Source organism: Hippoglossus hippoglossus, chromosome 3 (genome assembly GCF_009819705.1).
Source record: "Hippoglossus hippoglossus isolate fHipHip1 chromosome 3, fHipHip1.pri, whole genome shotgun sequence".
NCBI lineage: Eukaryota > Metazoa > Chordata > Actinopteri > Pleuronectiformes > Pleuronectidae > Hippoglossus > Hippoglossus hippoglossus.
In genome coordinates, this window is record NC_047153.1 from 13681795 (window position 1) to 13692162 (window position 10368).

The 10368-nt window shown below is 40.9% G+C and overlaps 1 protein-coding gene across 1 annotated transcript; it reads right to left on the bottom strand.

Annotated features, from left to right (window-relative positions):
* Positions 1–3116: 3116 nt before the first annotated feature.
* On the bottom strand, positions 3117–5176 carry rassf10b (Ras association domain family member 10b). The gene has a single exon (XM_034581621.1). The coding sequence runs from the start codon at positions 4861–4863 to the stop codon at positions 3565–3567; it is 1299 nt and encodes a 432-aa protein (XP_034437512.1). The 5' UTR covers positions 4864–5176; the 3' UTR covers positions 3117–3564.
* Positions 5177–10368: the final 5192 nt, after the last annotated feature.

The window sequence follows — 10368 nt, forward strand, 5'->3', positions numbered from 1 at the left end:
TTTCTTTTAAATTGTATGAATTGTTGTTTTCTTTACCCTTGAATGGGCCCTTTATATATAAATACTTTATATTTACATCAGGAGCGGGCCGCCATGTTTTTTACAGTAGCCCAGACTGGTCAAACTAAATAGCTTTTGAGTTTTTATGAGGGCCACCACAGGTTCTCTTGTGGTGTTTGGAAGGGGAGGGTGAGGTGAGGGGGATTCAGCTGCAACATGCAACTTTACCACTAGATGTCACTAAATTCTACACACTGAACCTTTAAACCTTATTGGTGTTGGCATTGTGTCCGTCTGTTATTTCTCTACGCCAAATCAATATTTGAATCTAGTTGTAAGCTATGTTTACGGAAGCCATGATTCCTCAACGCACTGCAACTGAAAGAAAACACAAACAAATAAGCACAGCACATGCGAATGGAGAAATCGATTTGACAACACATGTTGCAGCAAATACAACAGAACAGACATGGCTGGGACCGGCTTGTCGTTGCTTTAGTTTGTTAATCTTTGTTATTAATTGAAGTTGGCTTTCCCTCAGTGATGTTGGAAAATCAGATGAAATATAAGTTTTTATGCTTCTTATAAAATTCAGATGTGTAGAAATGCTGTTAACCTAGCGTTCGCCTCATCTGTATTATTAGCCTTCCAATTCTGGTAATGTGACAAAATACATTAAATGAATTGACATGCTAGCTTTGACTTTTTCAGATCATTGTGTATTATCGTTACTGTGGAAAGCCTGTTTCTCAATTAATTCATTTTCATATAATTATTTAACTTGATTAACTGAATCTCCGGAAAATTGAAGTACTTAGAGAGTAAAACGTCATTTTAACGATTCCTTGTGTTCACTGGGGACACACTATAAACTAATGATCCCCCAATCTTCACACACAGTTATGTAACATCTTCTTTTCCTCTCAGTCACTGTATATGCTGAGAAAACTCTCTGCTCATCTTTTATTCTCTCTGTGGTTTTGAATAATTCTATACACCTATTAGGTAGCTATACAACTCTGATGACGGCAGCAATGTATATGTTACTGTTGTCGTGCGTATCACTGTGTGTTCGCTTGCAAAGCAGCACATGGGCGGGTTTATCAAGGGAGGAAACCTTATACTATTTCAGTGTTGTTAATTCTCTGGTGCTGACGCTTGAAACTTTTTCAACACGACATTTAAGGATTGAGAATCTGCAACAACATCATTTCTTTAGCTTTAAATGATAGATATCAGAAGAATGCATCTACTGCACTTCACTGTATAAACAGAGTATAAGTGTTTATGTGAAAGGACCTGGATGATGTTTCAAGGCTACAGATCAAACCCAGAAGTGTGTGTGTGTGTGTGTGTGTGTGTGTGTGTGTGTGTGTGTGTGTGTGTGTGTGTGTGTGTGTGTGTGTGTGTGTGTGTGTGTGTGTTCTTGTACAGCTATCTTTGTGAGGACCAGTTTGAGTCTACGGAGTGAGGACATTTTGGGAAAGTCCGGTCCTCACTTTGTGACCCCCCTTTAATGGACTGTTTGGGGGTTAAGACTTGGTTTTAGGGTTAGGATTAGGGTTAGAATTAGGTTTAGGTTAGGTTAAGGGTTAGGCATTTAGTTTGGATGGTTAGGGTAAGGGGCTAGAGAATGCATTATGCCAATGAGTGTCCTCACTAAGACAGAAGTACAAACGTGTGTGTGTGTGTGTGTGTGTGTGTGTGTGTGTGTGTGTGTGTGTGTGTGCGTGTGTATTTGGTTTTGAAGCATTTTGAAAGAAGAGTAAGTCTGACACATTTCCTGATACAACACTAGAATCAAACTGAACTTTTTTTCACCAAACTGCCAAGAACACATTAGAGACACTTGTATATAAAGTAACTGGAGAGCAGGGAGGGGTGAGGTGCTAAAAATAAGTTGGCGGCCCATGTGTCACTGAATGAATATAACTGACAAGAGACATAATGAATCTTATGACACTGACAGAGGATCTGTGGTATCATCAGATGTCTGATCCTTTAAGTTTATCGTCCTTAGAGGGCGTGAGCCATAATATCATTTCAAAGCGTTACATGAGAACTGTTTATTGTTTGTATATTTTCACTTAGGGACAGTTGTATTCTATACGTTTTTAACTTGGCTGTTAAATAGAATCTTTAATCTTGCAGAAAATATCAACACTAAGATGTGGTGAACTGTCAGATCACCAGAGCTTTAAATAAACAGCATAGAGCACAGGAGCTCAGTGGATGTCAGAAGTAAGAGGTGAGGCGAGGAGTGACTGGAGGGAAAGTCTGCAGATTGTAAAAATATTCTGTCACCAAAGCCTTCACACATACTTAATTACTACGTTGACATAAAACTAGTCTCGATGTAATTTGTTCCTGACTCTGTGGATTTGAACGTTTTCACTCCGCCTGCAAAGCCTCAAGTGATCTGTTTATTTCTGGAATAAATGTTGCAGTGTGTTTTTTCTTTAAACTTAAAATGTGAAGGTTGTGTGCGGCTGCCTTAAAAACCCTTAATACTCTGATTTGTGTAAAATACCTCAACGAGGTTCAGTGATGTTGTTCAGGTTCAGGAGCAGCAGAGACAAAGCCTCTGTTCTGTGTGAAATGTCCCTTTTTATCATCTGAGAGAGAGACCGAGGTCATGTCTGCTTCATGACTCATCCTGCTGAGCTTGGTGTCACTGTTTTGACTTCACATGTTATTATGACTTTAGGATTCACAGCAGAGAGGCTGTATTTATCACACAGTGTCTGGGTCACAGTGAAAACTGAGAGATTGACAATCTGCAGGATAAACAGCGTTTGACTGTATGTTGTGTCTGCCTGTCTCTGAGGTTAGAAATGGTCTTGGCAGCTTCTTGAGTCTTGTGTCATCTCTGACGTTGCTGCAGGGGTCAAATAGTAATAACAAGAGACTGGAGGGACACATGAACTCAACATTCAAAACTCTTATTTTCTTTTATTTATTCAAAAACAAATGCTCAGAGGAACAATTGGTGTTATTAAGAAAACCCTGTAGTTGTTCTTAAACTGGTTTAAGATGGATGTTATAAAAATTCAGGGATATATGGGGGATTGTTGTGATGCCGTACAAATCCACGTGTTTATTGCTCTTAGAAAAACAAAAATAGAAAAATAAGAAGACAAGGGAAGTAAACTTATATTCTGCACTTAATTTTACAAAATCTTAGATATCGACAACAATTATGTATATTTATGTATAAATCCATATTTCCTGAGAAATTGATGTCAAGGAAGGTGATTCAAGAAGCAATCCTGGATCAGCCTCTTTAAGCAGATCCATAGTGAAGTGAAATGTTTTTTCTTTGGCTCGTGCTTGTAGCCATCTCCCCTCCACCCAGTGTGGTGTGAATCAGTTCTGTACTTTTTGCATAAACCTGCTGATGAACAAACAAACAGACAAGAGCACAGTAAAGATGGGTTCAGTTCCATGTCACTGCCATGTGGACATGTAATGTTCCTTCACTTCAGAGTAACTTTGATCCCTGAGACTGAAGCAGTTTGTTTCTCGTGATAAATGACAAACAGATGAACGACTCTGGGTCGAATCTTAAACCAGTGACTCCCACACAGTCTGGCAGTCTGAGTCCTGACTGTGCAGGGAACTTAATCCAGTGTCTGAGTCGTCGTCGTTCACGCTGTGAGCTTTGGACAGACCCCTGGCCTGCTCCACCCACTCACTCTTCCTCTCCAAAGTGCTCATCATCATCATCACCCCTGTCTTATCGCCACTGGCTGTCCCTTCCTCCATGTCCAAAGTGTTCACTTTCTCCAGCAAATCCCTCATCTCCTTCTCCCTCGCATCACAAATCTCCTGGCTCAGCTCTAAATCGCTCCTAATAGCCTCTAAATCCGTGTTGAGGCGCAGACCGATGTACAAACTCGCATCTAGCTGCGTTTTGATCCTCTCTCCTTCCAAAAGCAGCTCGTTTTCTGCCGTAGTGTCCGTGTCCGTGCAGCAGGGGGCGGTCTGTGCGCCCTCGCCGGTCCGCTGCTCCTCTCTCCTCCTCTGCATCCAGCGGTGGTTCAGCTCCTCTTGGATCTGCGCCGTGATGATGTCCACGTGAGCCTCCTGCTCCCACAGCTCCTTTTGCAGCCTCACCACCTCCTCACACCGCAGCACGTACTCCTCTAACTTTACCAGTGTCTCAGGTGGACACAGTTTGTCCTCCTCGCGGCTGGAGGCTGCGGCTGCATCCACCAGATACGTGTCCTGAACATAGTTGACTCCGTGTCTCTTGATTCTGTCGAAGTGCACCTTCGCCTCGCACGTCTCGATCTCTGCGTCCAGCTCCGTGATCCTCTGGACCTGCTGCCGGATCGTGTGATCCTGAGACACCACGAGATGAACCAGAGTCTCCATCTTCTCCGCAGAGGACGCGTCTCGGTGCGCCACCCTCACCCTCTTCTTGTTCATCTTCTCCAACTTTCTGAAAGCTTTCCTCACGATCCTCCGCTGTTTCTCCGGTGAGATGCGCCCCACCGGAGACCGCGCGGAGCCTCTGGTGACACACGGGCTCTGTTTGCTCCGCACCACCCGCGCCTCTGCGCTCCGGGCCCCGTGGTTCGCCAGGGACACTTCGCTCTTCACCAGCACGAACTTCACGTTCTTCTGCTCGTCCCCCCACGCGACCCACAGCCGTAGCATCTTCGTTTTGTTCGGTAGAATCCTCTCGAAGCCCCTCCACTTCTCCACGATACAGCAGGACTGTGCCGCGGAGAGGCCGCGCAGGGAGTCCTGCTCCTCCACCAGCACTTGGACCACATCGGCGCAGGTTGTGCGCTTCGACAAGCCGAGGACGAGCTTCTCTTCTCGGCAGACCCACACTGATATCGTACTCTCCTCCATCGTGGGTTTATGTTAAACTTAAAAAGAAAGAAAGAAAAATGTTACTCCTAGGACATGTTTGAATCCACATGTCTGGAGAAAAGCGCGGCGGTATCCAAACTGACTTCCTCTGTGTGCGTAATGCGCGCTGCTGCGTCCTGGGCGCGTGTGAGTGGTCTGGAGGTTTGCAGCTCCATGTGTCCTCCGGTGCACTTTGCTGGGACCCAGTCAAAGAAAACACTTCTCCCTCCTAAGTACTGCCTCTGATCACATGACTCACACCAGTGACAGAGGAGCTGATAGTGTGGTGAAGACATGAGGGACTTTAGGAAATACACAGTTTATCTGTCATCTTGGTGATGAACACCAAGATCAGTTCCTTAATGAAAAATACAAATTCTATAATTTTTGTTACTGATCTGACAACCACTAATTATCACTTCCCCAAATGATACTAAAATGACTAATGAGTATTTTTCTTAGCTTCATATTTATTCCTTGCGTACTTGACACCAACAGTTGTATTTTGGTTCCTCCAGCTCCTGAAATAAATCCCATTAAATACATTTAGTATCGGGTTTGGTGAGCCAGCAGAGGGAACCTGTGTTTTACACATTTAACATAGTAACAAGTTGGGTTTTGTTCCACTTAATTTGAGCCAATGTGACAGCTGGAGTATTTGTACAGTCCACAACCTGAGATTCTTTTGGAACTAAATCTTTTCTTAGGTGGAAATGATCTCACCACCTCTGATTTAAGAGGTTTGTGCTGAATCTGAGTCGGGTAAAGACTCCACGATGTCTAAATCAGTGATGCAGCACTAAATGATATTAACATTGAAATGAAATAAAGGTATAGTACATCACAATCAGAAATCTGAGCAGAGCAGTGATGTGTTCAATGATCTGGATATTCATCCCTTTCTTAAGAGTGAGAGAGCTCAGACTCTGGATTTTGTAAGTTATTTAACGGTTTGTAATAATAATAAAAGTAATGATAATAATGATAAAATAGTTTACTTCACAGCGTCCAGACACCCAGGACACCTCACAATATATCACAGATAAACGTGAATCATTAATCAAGTAAAACCAATGTTAAAATCCAATTAGGAGACACAAACACCGTTCAATACAACATTTAGTTAAAAAGTAAAACCAAGGTAAAACAATCAGGTTAAGAGGCATAGACAGCCTGACACTACATCACAGGTGAACACATCAGTGACTGCAAGAAAAAACAATGGTTCCAATCAGGTAACATCTTATGATACATGGCTGGGAATTAAATTAATGTCGTACAATGATGCTGTGAGTAAAACGTCACTGATATGTGGTGAAAGGTGTTGTCTTCTTTTGTCTTTGTTGGGGACGCTCCCGTAAATGAAAAGATTTGACCTCATTAGCTTTTAGTTCCTCATCTTGTTTCTTCTCATTGTCTGTTGCCTGATTCACATTCAGATTTCAGACTAATTTATGCGTAATGGACTTTTGAGTCCTGGTTACAAAGCAACAGAGCAAAGTGCTGCCCTCTTCTGTTAAAGTTAAAGTTAAAGGGATAGTTCACCCAGAAAGGAAAATTCACTCATTATCTACTCACCACTATGCTGATGGAGGGGTGGGGGGAGTGTTCGAGTCCACAAAACACTTCTCACATAGCATAAACCGAGTTTCGAGTCAAATTTGAATGTTGGGGCTTATGGACACTTGGATGACACCATAAGAGCAATATGGAGTCATTTTCTGTTTTCTTCGTTTGTTTTTTCACGTTTGAAGAATCGGTTGGATTGGATTTGGCTGCAACACTGTTTACCCCTGAAACTCGAAAAAGTGTTTTGAGGACTCAAACATTTCACCCACCCCTCCATTGGCATAGTGGTGAGTAGATAATGAGTGGATTTTCATTTTTGGGTGAACTATCCCTTTAAAGTTTGTTACAGTTATGTTGGGTCAGTTCTCCCGGTCAGGGGCCTCCACCTCCACCTATCTGACTGTTTTGTTTGTAGAGGTAGAAACTGAGTGAGTGAGCAATAGGTCAGAATCATAATGGTGATCAACTTAAACAGTTAGTTTATGTAGTGGACACTGCTGCCTCCTGCTGTTCATATCTAGTAACAGCAACACACTTTCCTTACAGAAAACATAGCCATAGTAATAATAATACAGGCTTGATATGAAGACGTTCAACCTATAAAACCATCGTAAATCACGATACATTTATTAAACGCCTACCCAGTACATAACCCTAATAATTCACTTGAATAAAATGTAATTTTATGAAGAATCTCTAACATTTGAAGTGAATTTTAAGCTGGTGTGAGGGCAGCTTTCAGTTAAATCACATTTTCTAGCACTTACAGTTGATATGTGCTCAAGAAAAAAACAGCCTTGAACCACAGAGCTGTTGTACCCCTCACATCTGTGAAGATGCAATGTGCCCTAAATGTCCACATGGTGGCGCAATGCACTACAAAAAACTAAAACATCTCTTCACTGTAAAGGGGGAATCTATGTGCTAAAACAAACATGGCTGAAAGTAAATCTTTAGGTGCCACATGGTCAACAGCATTAAATCATTTACACTTAATGTTATAGATTTGAGATAATTTCTGACCTAAATAATCTGCTCCAGTTTCCTCCTGTAAACAGGGTCAGTGTTTTAGTGCAGGAACTTAATTGATGATTTCTGATATTGTATTTTTTTACAATGATGTCAGTAATAAAGCCCAACATTTGTAATTTTATTAGATAGTGATCTATCACAGAGATATCAGGCTACAGCAAACAACTGTAACACAAATTGTCTCCAGCAAGGACTTAACTTTTTTTGAATCTAAACTATTATTGCTTTCATTATACAATAATTTAAATGCAGCACCAGAGGTTTGATCTCAGATTTTAAATGTGGCGACACTTTCTTTTCAGTTGAGCAATATTTGAATTCTCAGATATTTAATGGTTAACATTTTCTTGCTTTTGTACAAATACAGTTTGACTACAGATATATACGTACAGACACATATAGAGTAAATACTGGTATCTCATGTATTTACTTTTACTTTGACAGTGTCTCCCTTTGGTGATGGTCCGTGTTTCTGTGGTCTACAGGAAAAAGTGTTAAATAAGGACATGGACCGATGAAACTAAAGTGACTGGCTCCACCTGCTGTTGATCTGAGGTGTTTGCAGTTTAAGAGTTAAACATATGTTGCCTCGGTCCAGCATGAATCAACCAAAACAGTGTGTTGGAAAACACTGAAACTTAAATGCTTCTTTACAATAATTATGTTTAAAGTTTTTTTCTGAAGTGACAACAAAGGGGCGACATGTTTCAAATTTATTTAACTTCAGTATTTGCATACATAGAAAGTATCTAGAAAGCTACAAAATAACTATATTATCAAGAAGGCATCATAATGTTACGGAGCAAAGACACGACCATATGCAGAACACAGAAACATAGCAGAGCTTCTTTTCTCTCCTTCTGCTCCAACACTTTACTGTCATGGATATGAGAAGATATCACACATCTGTACCAAGAAAAAGCTGAGATATCGTTTTGTACAAAGCACCTTTTTACAAAGAATAAAAGTCTGCACACAAAACCCAAATGTGTGCATGACGACTATATGTGAGCCATGTGAAGAATCACTTGAAAGCCACCATCGGAGAATGGTCATGAAACAGAAAGGTACCAGTACCTACAGAATTACAAAACACAAGAGCTAAACTGCTGATTTGTTTGTAGCATGATTCCTCAACTTAGCAGATTTTTTTATTTGACATTTTTTGTGTCCATTCCCTCTTGAAATGGTCCACCTGACATTCACGCCACTGGAGGCCTCAGCCCTGCTGTTTTTTCTACGCGTTGAGACGACATGTCGAAATGTACCAGCAGTGCAGCAGTAACATCATTAACCATCTTATTGGGCTTGCAATATACAGACAATGTCATCACAAAACCAAGTACAACTGTATACAAGTACAATAAGAACATCTCACTAAGTAATAATCAATAAATGTGAACAGATACACAGGGTAAACATAAGAAAAGGCCTGTTTAACACTCCAGTGTCCACAGGACTGTGGCAGAAATACTGAATGATTGATTTTATCTGCATCCACCAGAGACATCGTCTGCATTCGTCTAGAGCTCGATTAAAATACATTAGATGATGAAGTTGTAAGAAACAGTAAGAGTCGGAGTATCTATGGTCCTTAACGGCGATACGCATTTTAACCTTGACGGCCTCGTCCACAGCGGCAGTAAAACAAACAGCGTCTTAAACAGAATTTGGAAAAATTTTCAGAGTTTGCCGCATTAAAACAGATCCAAATTATTGTCTGGAAATTGTTCTACAGACTTACTGATAATAATTAATTATAATTATATATAATTATAAAAGCTTGTTGGTCCCTGCATCGTCGACATCACAGCTGTGTCTGCGTCGTCAAAGGTAACATTAAGAAGGTCGGATATTTTTTGTGGTTTTCACATTGTGATCGCGGGAAAGAGGAAACTTTAAAGTTTCCAAAACACCTTTTATTTCCTTATAAAATAAACAAAACACTTGAACCTGCAAGTGTGCACGAAGCAGACGGCTGCAGTGAACTAGAGTGGACATCCTGCGTGCAGTCAGCGGCTGTCTGTATCAGCAGGTCTCTCAGTCTTTGACCTCAAGCAAAGAAAAAAGGTTTTCTCCAAATACATCATCATTAGTGAAATCAATTGAAAATAAAATGAATAGATCCTTTACTTTACCAGTATCCAGCTTTCCCCTGCTGACATTACAATCAAAAGGCAATGTGGTGATCGGTTTCACTTGTGTCTCCCCTTTTTGGTCTAGCAACATTTGAATTTTTGAAGTTTGTGTTTCGTCTTTTTGAAGCTGTAAATTTCAAACCGAAGGCACTTCCTTGCTACCATGCAGGACAGGACAGAAGATTGACTGTATCTCTGGTTTTTTTGGTCTGTTACAACAGGAAAGGCAGTCGGTCTGTGTTTAAAGTACACTCTCAGAAAAAGACTGAGATTTTAGGACACATATTACAGAGTTTAGAGAAAAATAGAACCTGTATCACAACAGATTTTGACCTTAAATTTCCAAACAGACTCACAATTGAAAAGTATTCTGCCTCTGGAAAAACCAACAATAAACAACAGACACTGGATTTTTTTTCGGAGTGTACTGGTGAGTGTATTTTCCTGTCTCATCCACTAAAATAGATTTTCGACTTGAAACAAAGCAAAGGGTGATGTCAGGATATAATCTAAGGCACTGTACACTTACACTTTGGCTGTTTGTAATATGAATTTTCTTACACGATGCAAACTTATAAAGTGTCTTCCCACGTATAGAGATCACAGTATTTGTGGCATGTTTTGGAGTTCACACACAGCTAGAAGATGTTTAAGGCTCGGGATCAGTGTAGGCCACAGAAACATGTGAATATGAAGGAGTCATTGCGCTGCGATCCCAGAGAGGGAAGGAGATTCTGAGTCTTTCAGGGGGCAAAGCCACAACACG

Coding starts and splice junctions, on each gene's coding strand:
- rassf10b (XM_034581621.1), bottom strand. CDS start 4,863: ATGGAGGAGAGTACGATATCAGTGTGGGTCTGCCGAGAAGAGAAGCTC.